General features: G+C 43.5%; 1 protein-coding gene across 1 annotated transcript in view; it reads left to right on the top strand.

Moving 5' to 3' along the window:
* Sox5 (SRY (sex determining region Y)-box 5) overlaps positions 1 to 23,239 on the top strand; it is a 710,484-nt gene that overhangs the window by 422,569 nt on the left and 264,676 nt on the right. Inside the window, exons 6-7 of the mRNA XM_013025067.1 lie at positions 12,749 to 12,835; positions 19,953 to 20,125. Of these exons, the coding sequence (XP_012880521.1) occupies positions 12,749 to 12,835; positions 19,953 to 20,125 (260 nt within the window). The remainder of the gene's footprint in view (positions 1 to 12,748; positions 12,836 to 19,952; positions 20,126 to 23,239) is intronic.

The following is a 23,239-nucleotide window of genomic DNA, read 5'->3' as shown; positions in this document are numbered from 1 at the left end:
GAAATGCATGTGAATTAAGACACGGAACCTGAGAATTCTATTTTTCTCCTGGGATACACTGCCTAGCATTGATCATTGGTGACTTTGCCTTTCGCTCAAAGTCTTTACCGAAAGAACATTCACTGAGCCCCAATTTACCAACTTGACCAAATTTTGTGTACCCTTATTTGACGTATTTTAGGAATACCTTTCCTCAGCATGACATCGATGCTGGTCTCTTGTGCGAGAGATGTATTGTGTTGAAGAACAGAGATGAGCTGGAACCATTACCAACAATTAAGACAAGCAAAGATGAAGGACTGCGTGTATCCCTGAGGGGTGGTCACAGGGCTGTGGTCACACCTGCCCCAAGTTTTCATCATGAATTTTAAAAGATAGTTGTGGTCACATCCTATCCCAGTACATCGCTGTCTTTGTTTTCCCTTTAAATCATAGTGAAAACCTGTACTGGCTCCTTGGTAGTGAGGGGAGGCCAAGGTCAGAGGATCCCGAGGTGAGGTCAGCCAGGCAAAAGTGGGTGAGACCGCATGGCCACGCACAAGCCAGGCCAGGGGCCCCACCTCTGTCACTCACAGCCAGTGAACGGCACAGAGGTAAGACCATCACCGTCCAGGGCTGGCCCTGGGAAAGAGCACAGGCCCTACCTGGAAGAGAACTGGAAGCAAAAAGAGCTAGAGTTTGCTCAGATAGCAGAGGGCCCGCCGAGCAAGCACAGCTCCCTGAGTTCAGACACTCAGAAGGCCTGGGAAAAAAAGAAAGAAAAGAAATGGCAGTCTGTCACTACATCTGTCTACCTACATCTGCCTGTCCTTCCCCATGTAAATGTCACATATTATATGATAGCATGGGTACATTATTATATAATAATATAGATAATTATTCTATATAGACAATATATAGCATCTAATATATAGGGACAGTACATTATATTGCAATAGTTGCAATATAATACATAACTTAGATATAGTGTTATATGATAGAAGATAGATACGATATTATAGGCTAGCTCTAACTACATTATGACATTAAAAGCAAAGGAAATAGGAAATAATACATCCATGGATCCTACCTGTCTGGTTTGTTTTGTTTTTGCTTTCGTTTGCACACACAAGTAGGATAAAACCCGAGGATTTTGCATTGAAAACATAAAAAGACTCTGCAGATGTAGGAAAGGCTAAATCTGTAAGCTGCTCCTCCTTTTTCTTTCTACTTCTTTTCTTTTCATTATTTTTGCTGTTTTTTTCCTATTGTTTGTACACGAAAATTACTTTTCATTGAAAACGCTTACGGTTTACCTTTCTTTTTTCCCAACTAGCAATCAGAGAGTCCGTGTATTGCTGCTAACAGATGCCTGCCCGATTTCTCTGTTGAGGGATCTGGTTGTAAATGTTTGAACACAAAGTGCACCATTGTAGAAGTTAAAAACTATTGTATTTCCTCATCTAAAATTACCAGCAACACCATCCAAAATCCAAGCAAAGGTTGTAAGGCACCAGATACGTTGCAAATTGTTTAGACAGATGGACTTTGTGAAGAAGGGTAATATGCAAACGTTGATCTATGATGCTTTCTTTGGGAAAGCAAATCATTTTTCTCAATTGTTTTCCTTGATTTTGTTTTTTTTTCCAATCTGGTTCTGCGTATCAGAACATTAAAAAAAAAAACAGCGAGTTCTTCACCTCACGATTGGGCCACCTGCAGAATCATAACCTCTGATTTGTCACACGAGTGGCGTCAGTTTTCACTGTTTCTACCGTTTGGACATCAGCAGGCGATCTGAGATAGGGATGTGTGTTCGCAAACTCTGGGGCGGGGGCAGGCTCGGGGTGCATGATGGCTGAGCGCAAGGCTGGGCGCCTGGATTCCCACTTCTAGGGGTAAAACATTCTGCCATCTATTTAGAAGTATTGGACTCCCTATTCTAATGGATGGTAAGCCGTTGTCTACGTCTCCACTCTCTCTAACTCCCGTCTCTTACCACCTTCTTTGTACAATTTTGAACGAAGAAAAGACAGTTTTTGCAAGGGTAGGATCATTCGTTGTCCATTTCTGCATACCCCGAAGAGCCCGTGAAATGTGGATAGAGTCTTCGTAATAGGAAAACCGCGCCATTTATAATAATTTTTTTAAAAGCTGTGATTTCCCACATTGGTCAAAAGCTCCGCGTAACTTACTTACACTTGTTTTTACCAGGCTGTGATATCTTTAAATTATCCATTTTTTTCCTCATTTTGTTTATAAATTTGGGAAATTAAACATTCTTTTGTTTCCAGTATATCTGATTGTTGGCACTGAAATAGAGTTCTCATGGGACATCTCTTATCTTTCTGTATCTTTCATACAGAAAAACACTGCATACAGAACCACAAAGTCATTATTACTCTTCTCTTAAGGCCATTGGTTATTTGGTGGGTAAAATAGCAGAGATCAGACTACCTTTTGTAAGAAAAAAAAATGGGCTACTCTGGATGCGTTGTACATCTTTTGTTTTCGGTTGTCATCTCCTCTTCTTCATTGACTTTTTGGAATTCTTTAAGCTATCTTTAAGTACTTGTACAAAGGGGATTCCTGCTCAGCGAAGCCGTTGAAGAAGACGGGGCGTTCTTGGTCCACATTTTCACCCATCCCTCCCACACCCACTCTTTCCCTCACTTCTCTGAACTTTGAGGTGATGTATTGGGTTTTTTTTTTTTTGCCATTTAACAAAGCAGTTTATGTGTACCATGCATCTGGATCTTGGCCAGCCCTCCACATTTTCACCCACCCTCCCAACCCACTCCTTCACTCATGCCAATGTCCGCTGGGTTTTCTATGTCCTCCTGATTTTCTATGTCCTCCTGATTTTCTATGTCCTCCTGATTTTCCATCAAGTTCCTTTCTCCTTTCTGTTCCACCCTTCCCTTCCTCCTCCTCTCCACGCTCCTTCCTCTCCTAGTAGCCCTTGGATCGAACTTGATGCATGAGGCTCCACCTACTCTTTTGCAGACATCATAAATGACCTGGATCCAAGTAGACAATGGTCATTTGCTGTGTGCTGTCCTGGAACAGTTATTCCAGGAAGGCATGGCCCTCTCCCGTCTCTTTATTCAGAGTGGAAATGCGTTGTCAGAAGGCCGATGTGTGGTGGTGGGAGACCAGGGCCACAGCGCTCATAACAATGAGGAAGAAAAAGAATGTCCTGTTGGTGGCCCAGGCTTGAAGGGGAGGGAGAGCTTCACAAAGCCCCGTCTGGGCCCTGGCATGGAGCGCTGCGGCCAGTGAGGGACAGCAAGCCTCACGTCCCGAGTTCAAGTCCCGGTCTCAGACAGACACAGAACGCAGGAAAAGCTTGCGGGGAGGTGGGAGGCATGTCGGGGCCTTGGGAACATTACAGAAGTAACGTCAGAGGTAACCCGCAGGGCCACAGCAAGGCGGCTCACTGAGTCTGTCTGCACACAGGTTGTGCTGTCAGGGAGCCCCTCCCATCAGTCCAGGGGAAGTTTGCCCTTGTTATTTGCTTTTTGGTTTAGTTTTTGTCAGCAGTGGGGCTTGAACTCAGGGCCTAGTCGCTGCCCCTGAGCTGCTTTTGCTCAAGGCTAGCACTCTGCAGCTTTGAGCCACAGCGCCTGGTGGCTCATTAAAGATGAGTCTCACAGGCTCTCCCACCTGGGCTGGCTTCGAACCAGGATCCTGAGATCTCAGCCTCCTGAGTTGCTGGGATGACAGCCATGAACTACCAGCACCGAGCCCTGGGTAGCTTTAATGAGACCTAAACTGAATATGGATGCAACATATAAACATATAAACTAACATATGTGCATAAATACATATGTGTATGTATATGTATAAATGTATATACGTATCTATGTATCTATGTAGGTTATCTCTACTGGTATATATAGTTATATATAGCTATATAAACATGTATATGTAAATATCTATATAGATATTTATATGCTTATACATATAAAGCTATATATAAATCTATATAGTTATATATAGATACATGTAGATATATGTCTATAGATATGTAGGTATAGATATATCTCTCTATAGATATCTCTCTATACAAATCTATAGAGAGATATCTCTATGTATAGATCTATAGAGATCTCTAGAGATCTCTATAGATCTATAAAGAATATATATTCTGTGTCAGGTGCCAGCGTCTCACACTGTAATCTTAGCTACTCATGAGGCTGAGATATGAGGATCACAGTTCAAAGCCAGCAGAAAAGTCTGTGAGACTCTTATCTCCAATCAACCACTCATAAAACCAGAAGTGGTGGCTCTGTGGCTCAAGTGGTAGAGTGCCAGCCTTGAGCTGAAGAGCTGAGGGACAGCGCCCAGGCCCAGAGTTCAGGCCCCACAACTGACTAAAATATATATATATTTTTCTATAAAGAATATAAGACACTATAAGAACTTACTTTCTATAATGAATAGAGATATATACATAACTATATAGATTTATATATAGCTATCTGTAGCTATAGATTAGTTACCTAGCTAGCTATATAAGCTATAGATACAGATTATCTATCTGTATCTATGTATAGATACAAACAAGCACATGCATGTAGTTGACTTTGATTATGATTAATTTGTAGTGAGTTGCAGATGCAATGTTAGTTGACATTCTCAGGTGTTATCCTGTGCCCAGCCCTGCTTTCCCAGTTTTAAGTGCTTTGCATAAATTAATTCTCACTGCCAACACAAAATGAGTGTAGTTATCATCCTCTTTCCAAGAGAGTAAGCTGAAGCACAAAGAGGTAAAACTCAGTGAGTTGGTAAGCAATAGGTTTTGTGATATTATTATTATTATTATATTTAGCTGTGAAATATACCCCAATTATTTCATATTTTCAATTTGCTATCAAATTAATATCCTCAAATAATTTATGATATTTTTTCCAGGAGTCAAATATCTGAACGAATAAATAAAATGATTTGTGGTTGCTAAATGAAAATACATAGTTAGGTACTTGGTAGCTGTACTCCTACTTAGAAGACTGAGATCTGGAGGATTATGGTACAAAGCCAGCTCCAGCAGAAAAAGTGGTCAAGACTACCTCCTTACACAGAAAAATGTCTGACAGGGAAATGGGTCAAATGGTAGAAGGCCGACCATGTGCCAGGTAAGCTGGGTGAACTTGAGATCCTCGTTCACGCTCCAGCACCAACAGAAAAAAAAGGACAATTACTTTCTAATTGAGGATTTTTTTCCCCATCACTTCATCACAAATTACATCTAGCTTTCAAAGATTTTTGTGTAGGAAACACATATACCACGGTCATATAAAACAGTAGACTTCATGACCACCAATGTGTAGTAAGACTGTCCTATCAATGATGGCACATTCAATCACAGGACAGAAAAGACCTACGGAGAATTTGATACCATGTTGAGTATCATCGATCAAAGTGCATAAATTGTGTCAGTTGATAAATAAGGAAGTTTAAATTGGTGACTGGTATTAGCTAGCCCCCCCACCAAAAAAAACCCACCAGATTGCCCATTAAAAAAAAAAAAACAATCAAAGCTTGACTCCAAGACTTTTTTGGTTTGCCAGCAAACTCTTAATCACTTTCAAGTGGAAACAAACAACTATTTTGGCAGTCCTGAAATTAAAGTATTTCCAGAGCTTAAATCACATCAGGATAATTACATGTACAAGTGAGGCTTATTGAAATCCTAATGTTTTGGAATTTCAGTTCTTTCTCTTGTACACTGTGGTGTGTGTCACTTTTTTTTTTTTAACATTTCCTAGAAGAATTTGACCATTGCCAATGCTTGGCTATGGGAACTATTATGGGCCTTGTAGGTTTTAGTGTACAGGTATGTAAAGTTCTTTATCCTTAGACTATATTGTTTAAAATTAACCCCCCCATCTGATCTAAAAATGGGGATATTGACCCCATTAACCCTTAACTGGTGTGATTCCAGATTTTACCCAATCTTCCTCTCAAAAAAAAATACCCTAATTGAACCATTAAATAGCAACCATGTTGGATTTTAATTAGCGTTTTGAAGAAAACTGTATTTGGCCAAACACACTGACTTGCATTAATCTTTAAGTTTTGTGGGGCCAGCAAACGAAAACTGTCAAGATTGTACACTGGGTTAAAAGAAATTCCGAATTCTGACAAAGTGTCTTCAGTTCATAGGATTTGAGGCTAACGCTTTCCCAGTTTTAAGTGCTTTGCATAAATTAATTCTCACTTCTAACGTGATCTTTTAATCATCAACTAAAACTACAAGAGGTGAATAACAGCTAAAATGTCCATTTTCAAATGTTTGGCTTTTTTATTAAAGGAATTTGGCTGGGGCTGAGGCATACATCCGTGGCAGGGTGCCCACTTGGTGTGTGAGTCCCCAGGTTCAGTCTCCACCCACAAAACAAACCCAAAAGTTATTGATGACAGTCATGTATTGATGACAATTAACTCTGTATACTCTACATCTCAAATACTGGCAATTCGTAATTCTTGTAGTAAAGACATCTAGATGTGCTTGGTGTAGCACATTAGACAGTTATGAAAATAGAATACTTACTCTGTTTTACTTTTTAAGGCAAAACCAAATCATTCCTTTCATGTCTGTTCAGTGTTCTAATAATTACCTTTTTGAACTGCTTATCAAAATGATATTGAGCATTCTTCTCAGCATTAAAATCCTGATAGTGTAATGTGGCTAATCCATATTGCTTTTCCTTCTTGACTTCAAAGAAGGTCCGAGTATATTTAGAACGTAGCCATATCACTGTTCCTTCCGAAACAGACAACTCCCATTCCTAAATATGTGCATGACCTAAAGCCTAGAGGAAAACACAGTTGAGTTTAAGCTACAAAATTAAAATATAAACAGCGGTAGACTCCACCTGACCTGACTCCCGTCACTTTGTTTAAAAAGTCAAATATTAGACATATGTAATTTTTTTTTTGCTTGTTCAATTTTTCAGTATGCTTTGCCACAGCAGCTCAAGGGAGATTAAGAAAGGGGGGGGAGAGAAAAGCCCTACATAAACACACAAAGCAAAAACCAGAGCTCGTGTGTAAAGCTACTGCACTGGAGCGAATGTGGTTTAATTCTTGGCACCGGCAGCCTGTTGGGGAATTACAATATGTTGGCATGAATCTGGAGGCTCCATTGTTCCACATGAGGGAATCAGTCTTAAGAGTGTTTGGCACAGAGGGAAAAAAGGGAGTGAGGGTTGCAGGGAATGAACAGGCCCGAAAGAGGCTGTTGTAACAATGGCTGGCACCTTGGGAAGCCATTCGCTGGTGGGGATCGCCACAGGCATTGCTGTGAAGTAGCATATGCGAAGGGGAAAAAATAGAACGAGTACAAGAGAAGAAAAAGCCAGTAACTATATGAGAGGGCCTTGGTGGCAGAAAGAAATACAAGTACACTGTTTACAGCCTCCTTAACTTGCGGACGGGTGATCGGGACCTCTCCTGTCTCGTTTGTTATGTTAGCTTATTTCTGAACACTTATTTTTTTTCTTTCTTTTTATCATTTTTTTAAAATAATAATATGCATTTAGCTGGGTGCCGGCGGCTCACCCCTGTAATCTTAGCTAGTTAGGAGGCTGATATCTGAGGATCATGATTGGAAGCCAGCCTGGGCAAGGAAAGTCCGTGAGACTCTACTTCAAGAGAGAAAATGGCTGGACGGGGAGGTGTAGCTTGAGTGAAAAAGCTAACGGACAGCAGCGAGGCCCTGAGTTCAACTCCCAGTGCCAACACGCACACACACACACACACACACACGCACACACAAATATACATACATAGACACACAAGCATACATATATTCACATGTACCTTTATGTGTGTATATATGTGAATATGTACATATTTGTGTGTGTTTATATGCATTTGAATTTCCATTAAACAGATCCTTGAATTAAGACCTGGTTTTGTATCACCTTGGTTCTACTTTCTGATTTGACGATGTTGGGCCAATCATGTTTCTAAAATCTTAGTTTCCTGAACTGTCACATGGAGTAAATAATTGGACTGCTAGCCTGTGGTAGCGAAATACTCTAAATGTAAGTAAGTATTGACTTTCACCCTTGCTTCAGTGCAAGCCGCCCTAGATGCTTTGTTGACCCCCCAGTCCTCCAGAGAATAATCTTTTAAACTTTTAAAAACACAGCACCTCAGGCTGGGAAGGTGGCTCAGTGGTAGAGCGCTTGCCTCGCATGCATGAGGCCCCGGGTTCGATTCCTCAGCACCACACAAGCAGAAAAAGCCTGGAAGTGGTGCTGTGGATCAAGTGGTAGAGCACTAGCCTTGAGCTGAAGAGCTGAGGGACAGCGCCCAGGCCCAGAGTTCAAGCCTGTGACCGACAAACAAACAAACAAAAATCTTCACAAAAATGTAAATTATCTACAACTTGAATATTTAAAAAAAATAATATTGAATGAAACACAGCACCTTATTCACATGCTAAAACACCATTCCTGACCGTAGCTTCTCCAGAGGAGGCTGAGATCTGAGGACTGTGGTTCAAAGCCAGCCCAGACAGGAAAGTGCATGAGACATTTACCTCCAAAAAGAGTCAGAAGTAGACTCGAGAGTCAAGTGGTCGTGTGCCAGTCTTAAGCGTAAAGCTAAGTAAGAACCTCAGATCTTGAGTTCAAGCCCTAGTACTGGCAAAAAAAAAAAAACCCAAAACAACAGCAACAAAAATAAAACCCACAATTGTATGTGTTTCCTACACCTCATTTTAGAAATGCGTTCGTCAGGGGACAACTATTCTCTCTTTCACTTCATAAATTCTGAAGCTGGCGCTTGCCTAATGGCGATATCTTTCACTTAGTTCATTCACAAATTAGTGAGCAGGTGCATTGTAAATACCCGGATTCTGCCACTGGGTCTTTTCCTTTTCTAACCATGAATTTCCTGGGCAATATTTTACTGCTTTTTGAGAAGCTGGATCACTTCTATATGTCTGCTGGGTGTTGATGGCTGGGCCGTCACTCTTTAGCATTGCATTAGGGAAAAGGGGGAACAAAAAAATAAAAGAAGAAGACAGATCAGCCACTAGGGAACTCGATGTGGGCCTCCTGGAGCTAGTTATTGACAAATGGGCACTCACCCCTGCCCCCTTCCCCGGAGCCCTCACCCCTACCTGCCACTGGCCCGGCTTACTAGAGTCACCGCTCAGAGTCTGAACTGTCCAGTACCACCTCCACCCTCCACCGTCAAAGCAAAATGAACCACCTCTCCTGGTCAACCGGCTCTCACTAAACTGGGCAGAAATGGGAGCTGAAAACACACATTGCTTACCATAGAAGGAGAATGATAAAGGATTCTTGCGTTTGGATCTCGTAGTTGCTATTCCTATGCATGTAGCATCCTGGGATGTTGATTTATTCTTTCACACCACTAGTGGGGTTAGTGACTGTTTTTTTTTTAACTTCCTAGAATGCTTTAATAGATGAGAGGGAGGGAGGGACAGACAGACAGACAGACGAGAGACAAAGAAAGAGAAAGAAACCAAAAGACAAAAAATAGAGGAGGGACAGAGAAAGAGCCCAGAGAGACAGAAAGTCGAGACAGACAGACCAGGAGGGAATCCTGGAAGTGGCAAAGACTTTTGAGTTCCAAGCCTGGAACCCGGCTCCATCTGGGGGAAAACCACCGTGTCTTCCTTAACTCCGGTTCCTTAAGCAGTCAGACATGTATGGGTCCTTGGAAGATTCTGGAGGGAAGCATGATGCCACATCATGTGATGCCACATCAGGCTTCTGGCCGGGGCCGAGACTCCGCCTTCAAAAAATAACGGCTTGCCCTGTCATTTACCTGCGGATAAGTGTCAGGAATTTGTGGAGAAAAGAAATTAACCCACGCCTTTAATTCTTCTTATGCAATGCCAACCCAGTCTCTTCTTACCTTGTATTGTGTGTCCTCCCCCCTCCTCAAATCTGTAACACAGATGTGTTGATATACTTTAGGTCTTTAGGTTGGTTACTGCGCTAAAATAAGAGGACATGGGCTAAAAACAAAATAAACCTTTAAAAGAATTGTAGCCGAGTTCCTGGAACCCAAGCTGTTCAAGAAATACCTGTACATCTTAGTTGACTATACATAGCCCGCCCAGCGTTAACATCTTCCTTGATCACAGAGATGACAGTCTTCGGGAGTTAGGCCCTGCTGCGATGCTCCATTTGTAAAACAACTTGGTCTTGGAGAAGTTATTCATTCCCTGTCTCATAATCCAGGAGCCTCTGGTTACGCTAGTTCATAAAAGAGGCCAAAACCGTTCAGCAATCGGGTGACTGTTTCTTTAACTCTGCAACTTTAGACAGAAGACTTCTGTTTCTTTGTGAGTTTCACTACAGTGAATATTTTGTCTAGCTGCTGGGGAAAGTCTTTGTTCTGGGCTTGGTAGACAATGGTCTTCAAAGTAAAATGGTCTGCTTTGGGGCCTGAGAGTTCAGGGGCCCATTGTACGCGCACAATGGGTTTCTGTAGCCCGCATTCCTGCTTTCCAAAGGTGTGTTAGCTTTTAATGACGGACACTTTTCTATGGCAAACCGCTCTGTTGGCTGAGTTCTGTTTACATGCTACTCAGGAATTTTTGTAGAGGGCTAAGGAGGAAAAAAAAAAAGAAAGTGTATATTTTTTTTCTTTGACCTCTGATAAGTTTAAGAAGTGATTTGGCGTATGCCGCTTACCGAGAATGGAATAGAAATGTGGGAAACCCTGGCAGAAGTTACTTTAAACTTATTATGAAAGCCATCAGTAGGCTTGAGCTATTGATTTCCACGCAGAGATCTCTCCTCTGTGTTCTTGCTCTCCAGAATTACCAAATTGGTTCCCAAACAATGAGGGGTGCAAAAGGGATGTTTTAGGAAAAAGTAAAAGTAAATTCTTTATGTGTGTGTGTATGTGTATGTGTGTATGTGTGTGTGTGTGTGTGTGTGTGTGTGTGTGTATGTATATATATATATAGTTATTGTAAAGTTGATGTACAGAAGGGGTTATCATTACGTAAGTCAGATAATGAGAACATTTCCTTTTGGACAATGTCACCCCAGTTTTTTTCCTTCCTGTCCTCATCCACAAGTGATAGAGTTCATTTTCCAAACAGTGTCCAGTGAGGACCACAGCTGCATTTCTACATCTTTGTCCCTCCGTTTCTGCCCCCTCATCTTCTCCCAGACACAGACACTTAAAACCAAGACAAAAGGTACAGAAAAGGAAAACAGCAACAAAGATTTAAAACAACAACCACTCTTGTTTGCCTGTCTTAGAGTTCATTTGGCTAACCACTATTTCATATGCTCCTGTGCTCTTAGCTCTAGAGCCTTTTTGATCTCACGGTGTGAATGTCTAGAGCCCTGTATACTTTGTCATGTCCCAGTGTATTTGTTGTCTAGTAAAAGTACATTCTTTACTCTTCCCTTTCCCCCTCCCAATTCAAAAATATAGATATGTATTTTGACTGCAAGAAGTGTTTCACTTTGGAGAGAAATTTGAATCTGTGCTTTGGTCAAAACCTCACCCAGACTTTGTGGTTGGCTGTAATTTGAGTCCCTGGGGAAGGGGAGAAAATAAAAAAGTATTTGACATTAGCCGAAGGTGATGATGAGGACTCTTTCAGATGAACTTGTCTGTCAGGGGAAACTAACCAGATTCTAATAACGTTATGGTCTTTCTCTGTGGGACAGAAGGTCCCTTTGATAAGTTAACTTTATGTCTCCAGCAGGGGGTAAACAAATGCCTGAGCAGACACAAATACACATAAACACCAGTGTGGAGAAAGGCAGTACATGTCTTCCATCCAGATAATAAGTGTGGGCATTGTTATTTAGATGCGGCATACTGGGATACTTATCTTCTAGAACATTCTATTTTCTGACTGAATGCTGGGGCTAATCGTGGGATTGCAAACCATTGTAATTGTGTACACATCTAAATGCCGACAAGAATAGCCAATTACATCGTGGAGAACTGACTTTGCTGTTTGGGAGTTTTATTAGCATTTATATTTACTTATACATTAAATTCCACACAATAGGAGAGGTCGCCAACCAAGAGATAGACAGAAACAAACACCACACTAAAGCACAAAAATGTGTGCGCCCTACCCCAATACCAGGCTTTTGGGGGGAAGGAAGCCTATGATGTGAACCAGAAATAAGCAAATAATAGGTTTCCATGATAAGTATTACTTCTTTAGATTTTACAGTCTTTTCCAAGCTTCTTTTATATCAAATTTTTTTTTATTTTAATGTTCACAACGCTGGCAAATCTTGCCACCGTGTGCTCTCCCACCATGAGATGTTAAACACACATTATAAAGTGCATGTAATTGTACACATAACACACACAGGGGTATAATTACAATGCGCAGATTTAAGAGCTAATTCTTTGCCTTTATTTCATTTTTTTTCTCACTCTGCATTTTATCGACGTCATTATTTTTTGATGGCAGACTAACCGCCCTGACATTGACAGACATCCAGGAGGAATCTGTTTACCAAATCGAAAAGGAAAATTAAAAAAAAAATTGGACCACAGGCCTATGCCCTCCACATTGCCATAAAGAATTAGTAGAGCTTTGTTCTGCACAAGGAAAAGGCTAATAATTCTGGAAATAGGAGGTGACAAAACACCTTCCTTTCCCCCACCCTTATTATCAGCGTGGATGGCTTCCTTCCGGACGGCCCTGGCCAGGGTCGGCTTTGTTGAGTGGACATTGGAAAGAGGTTGAGTTGTTCATACGTTGTTTTGTTTTGTTTTCCCCACTTAGAGACACCTAGTATCGAAAAGCTACTCTCAAAGGACTGGAAAGACAAGCTTCTTGCAATGGGATCAGGGAACTTTGGAGAAATCAAAGGTAACGCACGCATGATTATTTTGATTTAAACGTACAGACAGGAAGTTGAGAGTTAGAAAGGACACTGAGGAAAAGTATTTCTACCATCTCTTCTGCACTTCTGGTAGAAACTGTGTTCAGTTTTCTTTCTAAGGAAGAATGGAATGCAATGTGTGTGTTTGTTTGTGTTGTTTTTTTGCTTTTGTTTTTTATTTTGGCCATGAGTCTTGAACTCAGAGCCTGGGTACTGTCTCTGAGCAATTTTGTTCAAGACTAGTGCTCTACCACTTTGAACCACAGCTCCACTTCCAATTTTCAGGTGGTTCATTGGAGATGAGAGTCTCATGGACTTTCCTGCCCAGGCTGGCCTTGAACAGAGAGCCTCAGATCTCAGCCTCCTGAGTAGCTAAAATTATAGTCATGAGCCACTGGTATGTGGCTGTTTTTAATCTCTTTGTGCTGGGTTTGGGGCTTGAACTCAGTGCCTGGGAGCTCTCCTTGAAGGCTTTTTTTGTTTTTGTTTTTTAATTTTCTCCTCAAGACTAGCCCTCTACCATTACAGCCATAGGTCTACTTTGGGCTTTTTGGATGACGACTTGGAAATACGAGTCTCACAGAATTTCCTGTCCAGGCTGGCTTCAAACTGTAACCTTACATCTTAGGCTCCTGAGTAGCCACTATTAGTGTAGAGCTAATGGTAGATATATAGATAGATAGATAGATAGATAGATAGATATAGATATGTATATTTAATTTAATATTGGAACTTCATTATATCTTTAACATGCTTTAGCTTACTTTGTTATTATTTTACTTTTTTCCTCCTAGTCCTGAGGCTTGAACTCAGGGCCTGGGTGCTGTCCCTGAGCTCCTTTGCTCAAGGCTAGCGCTCTCCCACTTTGAGCCACAGCTCCACTTAACAGTTTTCTGGTGGTTCATTGGAGATCAGAGTCTCATGGACTTTTCCCTGCTTGGGCTGGCTTTGAATTGCAGTCCTCAGACCTCAGCCTCCTGAGTGGCTAGGATGGCAGGTGTGAGCCACTGGCACCCGGCTGCAATGTGATTCGTTTGTCGTTGATGTTGTTCCTTTATTTAGTTTAATTTAAATCTACCACCACAGAAGACTAAGAGAAAATCTTTATGGAATATAGAGATTGACTACCCAAACCTGAAATTGCTGGGAATTGGGGGGGGGAGGGGGGAGGATTGGGGAGGATGCAGGAAAAAGGTAAATTTCTTCTTACAGAAATAAAAGCACAGGGGCTGGGAAAGTGGCTGAGGCCCTGGGTTCGATTCCTCAGCACCACATAAGCAGAAAAAGCTGGAAGTGGTGCTGTGGCTCAAGTGGTAGAGCACTATCCTTGAGCTGAAGAGCTGAGGGACAGCGCCCAGGCCCAGAGTTCAGGCCCCACGACCAGCAAAAAATAAATAAATAAATAAATAAATAAATAAAAGCACGGGGCTGCGAAGGTGGCTCAGTGGTAGAGCGCTTGCCTTGCATGCCCAAGGCCCTTGGTTCGATTCTTCAGCACCACATAAGCAGAGAAAGCCAGAAGTGGCGCTGTGGCTCAAGTGGTAGAGCGCTAGCCTTGAGCTGAGGAGCTGAGGGACAGCGCCCAGGCCCAGGGTTCAAGCCCCAAGACTGACCAAAAAAAAAAAGAAAGAAAAAAAGAAAGAAAGAACGAACGAAAAGCATATTGTCCTTTCAACTCATGTAAAGGCATTTTTTCCCTCAGAGCATTATCAGCAGTTGACATTTCTTATTTGTTACTATTAAGGATCCTTAAGAGTGTGCATTCTAAGTTGGGCTTCATTTTGAGACAGTTAATGTACGTGGTCCTTACCACCGATGTACGTGATGTATGACTGTGTACGTTTTTGGTGGATACCCATTACACCCATCTCACACACTGCCGGATTTCTTCTCATGGGCATGCAGAAGTGGGCTCTTTTTGCACATGTGTGTCTGCACACGTTTTCCTAGAGAGCTGAGGGCTTGTCTTCTAAGTGAGCGAGGACATCGGCCTAACTTAGAACCCAGAGAGAGGTAACACCCGTCTTGTCAAATATTTGACCTACGTGACATCTCTGCTTTTTGGAAATTTGGAAAGTTCCAGAACACATGGCACTATTTCCCTGCCTCCATCAAAGCATTTGGAATTAACATAGCTGTAGGCCACGATTCATCAACCAAGGAGGATTAAGAAAACATCACTAGTTACCCAGAAGTCATAGATGAGGACCGAAGTTCACGGCCAGCCAGGGCAGGAAAGTCCATGAGGCTCTTCAGCAAAACACACTGGAAGTGGAGATGTGTGCGGCCCCAGTGGTAGAACACTAGCCTTGAGCAGAAAAAATCCAAACGAGAGCTTGAGGCCCTGAGTTCAAGTCCCAGTACTGGCATTAGAGAGGGAGAGGGAGGGAGGGAAGGAAAAAGGGAGAGAAAGAGGGAGGGAATATATGGTTCTAATCAAATACACCAATGAAAATCGATCATGGAATAAAATTTAAATGGCAAATGTTTTTCTTGGAAGGGAAGGACAGAGCCCAAGGAGAAAGCGATCTTTAGTTTTCAGAGCGAGAAGGTCTCTGTATCCCTCTGCATTCTGATGGGTCTTGATCCATTTCACCTGAGGATAATAGCGCTCTTCTTACTCTACTGACCCGCCTAGAGAATGAGGGAGAGCAGAGTGGAGAGTGGAGCACCAGCTCCAAGCCTCCTCACCTCTCTTCTTTGGAGGACAAACTGACAAACTAACTCGTTCTCCCTCCTCCTCCATTTCCATCACAAGTTACACTTAAAAGCAGCAGCAGCAGCAGCAGCAGCAGCAGCAGCAGCAGCAGCAGCAGCAGTGGCCACAGCAAGGGGAGGGGGGGTGTAAACCAGACTCAGCCGTCCTTCAAGGCCTGCCCTTCATTGAGGGAGTCACAGCCACCCACAAAGGAAGGTTCTGTGCTTCACTTTCAGGGTTTTTCTTGTTCTTTGAGGGCTTCCTTTCCAGAGCCCAAGTTGGGTGATTGGCCTCTGGTTCTGTGCGAAAAGCTGTTTTCCGATGTATTTTAAAAGCAGCTCTAGAACACACACACATTCTGTGTGTGTGTGTGTGTGTGTGTGTTTGTGTCTGGTTTCTGTCTCTTTGTAACTCTCTTGTCTGTCTCTCTCTCTGTCTCTGTCTCTGTCTCTCTGTCTCTCTCTGTCTATCTCTATCTCCCCCCCCCTTTTCTGTTGTTACAGGCGCTCGGGCTTGGCAGTAAACTGGGGGAAACTTTACTTTTGCAGCTGCTTGCAGGCCAGTTGAGGTCCCTCCCCACTGTGCACAGGTGGTCAGAGAGGGCACAGGGCGAGGCTGCCCTCTGGGGGTGAGAGGATTGGCAGAAGCGGCTCTGAGGGAGAGGAGGGCAGGCAGGAGGATCCAGGGAGCCCAGGAAGTCAGGCAGAACAGCGGCTTAGCTGCGACGCCAGCTTCTTGTTTCTTAATGAAACCAATGTAAGTGGCGTACATGCAATGCAGGAACTTCGTTTTGCATGGGAGAGAGAAGGATGGCTCTATGCTGCTTTATATACATACATATAAATACACACACACACATATATATATACACATATACATATACATAGGAACTCACTGAATCATCAGTTGCTGGAGCCATGAGGACCCTGGAAAACGATGCATTCAGATAGAAGCTTGGCGTGCGTTAGGAAGCTGGTAGCCCTGATAATATTTGTAGGGTCTTCTGGGGGATCGAAACTTTGGTCTTTACTTTGTAACTAAAATGAATGGAAAGAAGGAAGGGAAAGAAAAGGGGAAAGAGACAGAGTCAGAGAAAAAGGAGATCCCTTTCTCAACCATTTAAATGGCTGCCAAGTGAAGGCACAATTCACTTGGCAGTCATTTAAATACTCCAGTACTCCCTGAGTATTTAATAAACCTATACCCTTAAAGCCTGGTGTTAAGTAACACCGATAACACGGCTTTCAAGCTAATTTGAAAAATATTAGACTCACAACTTGAAAGGGTTTGGAGAAGTGTTTTTCTTACTCTCAGTGTTCACAAAGCAAAAAGGATGTCTTGGAGCATGACTCAGGGGGTAGAGCACCTATCTAAACCTTAGTTTAATTCATAGCCCTGGAGATTACTTTCAGCCTTTTTCCCTATGAATATATGAGGTGGGGAAGGGTCTGTGTGTGTGTGTGTGTGCGCGCGTGTGCATGCGTGTGTGTGCACATTAATATAAACATTTTTTCTACCCAACTCTTTCACCCAGCTTTGTATCATGAACAAGATCCAAAACCTTAAACTGTTCTTCAAATGCAACTTTTTCATGGCTTTAAAACAATTCTCCTTTATGAAAGTCCCGTCTCTGTCTGATCATTCCTAGCTGATGAGCAGAGTGCTTCATTTCTCATTGAAAGTACTTACTAGTATTTCCCTATCTTCCTCCTTGTTTTCTGGGGCTAGGTTTGTAAAAGCAAGTTATACTGTTTCTTCTTCTTCCTCGTGTTCATCAACACAGTAGTTTACTTCCATATCATATGAGTATTTTCATTGATGGTACTCAGATTACCGACTATTAAGAAATAATACCTGTTAGCTAATTATTCTGAAGATATATTCCTCCGTGCCTCTGGAATCCAAATATCTGAGATTTATTAAATCCTGAGTAACCATCGATTGGCCCCAGGATGTACTGTTGCACGGGACCTCAGTCGCAAGAAACAGAGCAGCCACATTTTAAGAGCTTGAATCTGTCGCTCCGCAAGTACACTTAGCACTGTGGGAGAACTGAGCCATGACAGCAGAAGAGGAAAGAAAGAGCAGGAAGACGATTCCAACAAACCAGATCAACGTCCAAGGAGAGCTGAAGTGGGAACCAGAGAAGAGCCAGGAGCCGGGAGGCAGGAGGCGTGCTGTTACGGCACCTGAGTTGGTCCAGGCCGAAGTCTGGTCCGGGCCCGGGGGGCAGGTTCACTGGAAGCTGGAGAGTCTGGAGAGCTCAGACCACAGAAGTGACAGGTCCAGTAACCTATCATCCAAGGCCTGCCTGTCACCCAGGGGTGGAACTGCCCTGTCTCCACCATGAAAACAAGATGGCGCCCGTGAAGTCCAATTCCCTATCGTCCACCACCTGGCCAAGATGGCACTGGTGAGAGCCAGTAGCCTTTAACGACTGATAATAAGAAAGAGCACAATGGATGAATCTTTTTTTTTTAATATTCACACAACATTTTATTCTGGATGTCTATTTATTAGAAACACATGAAATTATTATTATTATTATTAACTTAGAAACTTCATTTCCATCCCAAATAGGCACAGGGAAAATACAAGCCACAAACAGTAGCTAATACTTCCTCCCGAGTCATATATGAAGACTGCGGGGAGATGGGGAGGAGACCGAGCGATAGCACCTCGTTTTACCTAATGATGCATACAGGTGGCAAATGCATTATTAAAACAGCGCTTTGTATCTTACGTTTGAAGTGAAAATTGTAATTAACAAACACGCTCTCTCCCGCTGCTCAGGCTATACCAGAGGGCTCACATCTACCCCGTGGGTTTTAAAAGAACAATTGAAAGTGGTGCTAGTTCTATCTCCCTGCACTGCACACACGCCTGATCCATCAAATAAGTATTTTAACCTCTCTTAAGACCCTTCGGCGTGTTTTAAGTATCATGGACCTAGGATATCTTTTCCTTTTTAATTAATTATCTTTTAGTATCATCGAGTCATGTACACAGGAGTTTCAATTCAGCGTGTCGGCTGATGAGGACAATGCCTCTTGATACATGTCACCCCTTCCATCGTTCACCCCTCCCTCCCCTCCCCTCTCCTCCCCTCCTTTCCCCTCCCCACGTCACCCGGCTGGTTCCACGGTTCCCTATGGGCATTGAATATGATGGCTGTATTTGCCCACTCTCTCCCTCAGTGGGCGCTCTGATTTCTTTTCCAGATCTTAGATATAGGTATAATTTGGGGGGGGGACTATAAGCGATGCTCATTTTTCACCCACATTTCAGTATTTCAGGGAAGCCTATTGTGTTCTCAAACCTGAATGTCTGTTTCCTGAATCCTCTGTGAGTTGTGCATTAACGATTTTAACTTGATCGACCTTCCCCATCACCCATCTGCTGAGTGTGTGTGTGTGTGTGTGTGTGTGTGTGTGTGTGTGTGTGTGTGTGTGTTTGTTGCTGGGGACTCAACCCAGGGCCTTTACATTCACTAACAAGTACATACTCTCCAAATAAACTTCACCCCCGGACCCAAGCATTTTCCCCTTTGTTAACCTTAACACAGGATCTCTTAGAGTTGAATCTTTAGGATAGTTTTTTAGTGAAGGGGAAAACTTATCATTGCTAATGGCTTTGTGTCTTAGTAATTATGGGTTTTAAGTTTTCCTGTCTTTGCCTGTTTAATTAGATGAAAAAGTAAAGTCCAGAAACGGTGCCTTACTTAGACATCATTTTTATCCTCCATAGGTCCAGCATGGAGCTTGAAAACAATAGATATAGCCAGGCAATTGGTAGCTCACGCTTGTAATCCCAGCTACTCAGGAGGCTGAGATCTGAGGATCATGGTTCAAAGCCAGCCTGGGCAACAAACTCTGTGAGACTCTGATCTCCAATGAACCACCAGCAAACCAGAAGTGGAGCTGTGGCTCAAGTGGTAGAGCGCTAACCTTGAGCTGAAGAGCTGAGGGACAGTGCCCAGGCCCTGAGTTCAGGCCCCATGAGAGACAAAACAAAAAACGCAAAAAGATTGAAAATATTTAATGAGCCAGTCCACCAAGGAACTCATTTCTGGGGCACAGTTCCTGAGCTTTTTTTGGTTTTTGTTTTTTTTTTTCTCAATGCTAGCACGCTACCACTTGAGCCACACCCCCATTCTGGATTGTTGCTGGTCAATTCCAACTACAGAGTCTCATGGGCTCTTCCTGCCCAGGCTGGCTTCGAACTGCCATCCCTAGTCAGATCTCAGCCTCCTGAGTAGCTGGGATTAGAGACCTCAGCCACCGGTGCTCTGCAGACCAGGGTCGTGTGTGTGTGTGTGTGTGTGTGTGTGTGTGGTTCGAATTTGCATCATGACAAGTTCTTGTTTCTCTTATGCGTCCTCTCTCTCTCTGTGTGCCATTGTGCAGGGACTCCGGAAAGCCTGGCGGAGAAGGAGCGGCAGCTCATGGGTATGATCAACCAGCTGACCAGCCTGCGCGAGCAGCTGCTGGCCGCCCACGACGAGCAGAAGAAGCTCGCTGCGTCCCAGATTGAGAAGCAGCGCCAGCAGATGGAGCTTGCCAAGCAGCAGCAAGAACAGGTGAGCAGGGCCACGGCCGGGCCGGCCCGAGAGTCAGAGGAGACGCGTCGGCTCTCCTGTGTGGAAAGTGGACATAGGTCCCAAACATGCGTGGGAGCAGACAGAGGGGCCCCCAGGGACACAGGCACGCAGGTAGGAGCTGCAGTGTGGCATCCGCAGGGGAGGATTCCCACCGTGTCACTTTTTTGGGAACAACTAACATACACCTTGAAGCTAGAGCTTGTGCTGTGGGAGCCGAGGGTTAAGTTCAAAGGGAGCAAAAGGCAGGGGAATGGAAGGAAGAAGAGCGGGAAAATGAAATCATCATATCCATAGGTGAACATGGAGCTGGGGGACTTGAAGGGAGGGGTAGAGTGGGGGAGAGGCGGGGGAGGAGGATGGAAGGAGGGACGTGGGTCAGCGTGCGTTGGGCTCATAAACCGGCACCTCCAGGTGAAGCCCATTTGGATAAGTTCTTAAAGATAATAGAAGAAGTGAGAATTAAAGAGAGCAAGGGCTGGGCAGGTGGCTCAGTGGTAGAGTGCTTACCTTGCATGCATGAGGCCCTGGGTTCAATTCCTCAGTACCACATAAGCAGAAAAAGCTGGAAGTGGCACTGTGGCTCAAGTGGTAGAGCGCTAGCCTTGAGCTGAAGAGCTGAGGGACAGCGCCCAGGCCCAGAGTTCAAGCCCCACAACTGACAAAAAACAAAAAACAAGACAGTTAAGCAAGAAAAGGGTGCAGTCCCTTGTCTTAGACATTACTTTGCTGGCTATTTGTCAATCCATCACACACACACACACACACACACACACACACACGCACATACAGCTTCATGGGTAAATTCAGTGGGAAGATGGCAGCAAAGGTTGAGCATTCCTAATCAGAACCCCTGAAATCTGAAATGCTCCAAAACACGCAACCTTTGCAGTGCTGGCTGGCAGGCCACGGGTCAGCTCCCCCACAGCGTGACATTTCCTCACGGGCCCAACCCCAGTCACAACCAGGTACCAGTGAGTCACACGCCTGTCATCACCTGTCGGCACTCAGGATCCAGGTTCAAAGCCAGGCTGGACAGAAAAGCCTGTGAGGCTCGTAACTCCAGTTAACCTTCAAAAAGTTGAAATGCAGCTATGGGTCAAGTGGTAGAGCATCAGCCTTGAAGGAAAAAAGCTGAGGAAGAGCATGAGGCCCTAAATAACTAACTCAGTAAAACCTAGGCATGCTGGAAATGCTGTCTGAAATTATCATAAAGCTCTGTGCATTAAACATATAAGAAACACCCATGAATCACATGCTTTGACTTGGGTCCTCTTTCCCAAATATTTTACCGTGTATGTACAAATAGCCCCAAAGCCAACAGTATCAGAAATCCAAATCACTGCTGGTCCTAAACATCTCGGGTAGAGGATATTCAATTTACAATTATAGCCAGGGAATTCCAATAGGCGATAAAAGTGGAACATAGACAGAATCTTGGAGAGCCAAGAAAACCCTTCCAATCAGGAGACACTTGAGCGAAGATTTGGAGAACAGGCAGCCTTAAACAAAGGAAACGACTTGGGAAGAAGAATGTTCAGTGAAGATGCTATTAATCATCTAAATAGAAAGCTATTAGAATGGCTGAAACAATTTAACTGGGGAGGAGCCCGCGTTGATAGAGTTTAATTCTAAATGAGGTAGGATAATGATCAGGGACAGAGAAAGACAAGGGGAGAGTTATAAGCATTTATCGTTCTGTGTGTGTATGTGTGTGTGTGTGAGAGAGAGAGAGAGACAGACAGACAGACAGAGAGACAGAGAGACAAAAAGACAGAGACACAAAAAGACAGAGAGAGGGAGTGTGCTAGGGCTCGAACTCAGGACCTGAGTGCTATCTTTTGCTCAAGACTGGTGCTCTACCACTTGAGCTGCAGTGCCACTTCCAGCTTATCATCAGAGATAAGAATCTCATGGACTTTCTTGCCCAAGCTCGTTTGAGCTTTGATCCTCAGATCTCAGCCTCCTGAATAGTGAGTCCTGAGCCATTGGTGCTCTACTTGTTCATTTTACTCTCCTTTACTTAGGGGGGCTTCTCTGCTTGAAAGGTAATTTTTGTTGTTGTTCAAAGCAAGGTCTTGTTATGTTGCTCAGGTTGGACTCAAAGCTACAACAGCTCCTTCCTTAGCTTCTTGAGTACTGAGATTACAGAAATGAACTACCGTACTCTGTATGTTCTTACTTTTACTGAAATGTATTTGTTCTATTATTTGTTCTATTGTTTTTACTTTTTTGTTATTTTATTTTTACTTCTACAGAAATGTATTTGTTCTATTATTATTTGTTCTATTATTTTTACTTTTTAAAATTATTTTATTGTTACTTTTACTGAAATGTATTTGTTCTATTATTATTTGTTCTATTATTTTTACTTTTTTATTTTATTTTTATGTTTTTTTTATTGTTCTGTTGTTTTTACTTTCTTATTTTATTTTTACTTCTACTGAAATGTATTTGTTCTATTATTAGAGACAACCCGTATTCTTCTTGTGTGAGTCCCAGGATGAGTGTAGTTAGCACAGAGTGACATTGCTCTCTGCAAGGACTCTGAGGGCCTCTGGGAACGTAGCTCCAGGGGAGACTACTGCTTGGTAGAGAACCCCGAGATTCCTTGGTGAGTGTGTGTGGCGCACTTGTCCTGAAAGGCTTTTAAACCATCTCTTAATGGAGAGGAAGTTTCTTTTCTCTCTCGACTTCACGGTTTCTGGCCGACCCCCACATGGCACGGCGAGGATTCTAGAACGTTCTGGCTTTCTCAAGCCCTCTCGCCTCCACCTTAGAAACGTAGGAACCTGCTGCCCTTCCACGGGTCTCTCCTGAGTCAGAGGGAGGCCTGGCGGTGCTCACCCCCACCCCTGGAGAGGAGGCCTCTCTGGAACCACCTCCAGGTCGGCTCTGCAGAGACCCTGCCCTCCATCCCAGCTCCAGGTCAGCTCTGCAGAGACCCTGCCCTCCATCCCAGCTCCAGGTCAGCTCTGCAGAGACCCTGCCCCTCCATCCCAGCTCCAGGTCAGCTCTGCAGAGACCCTGCCCTCCATCCCAGCTCCAGGTCAGCTCTGCAGAGACCCTGCCCTCCATCCCAGCTCCAGGTCAGCT

This window comes from Dipodomys ordii, unplaced genomic scaffold (genome assembly GCF_000151885.1).
Source record: "Dipodomys ordii isolate 6190 unplaced genomic scaffold, Dord_2.0 Scaffold81, whole genome shotgun sequence".
In the NCBI taxonomy this organism is placed as follows: domain Eukaryota; kingdom Metazoa; phylum Chordata; class Mammalia; order Rodentia; family Heteromyidae; genus Dipodomys; species Dipodomys ordii.
The sequence above is the reverse complement of the archived record's forward strand: the minus strand, read 5'-3'. Positions and strand labels throughout refer to the sequence as shown.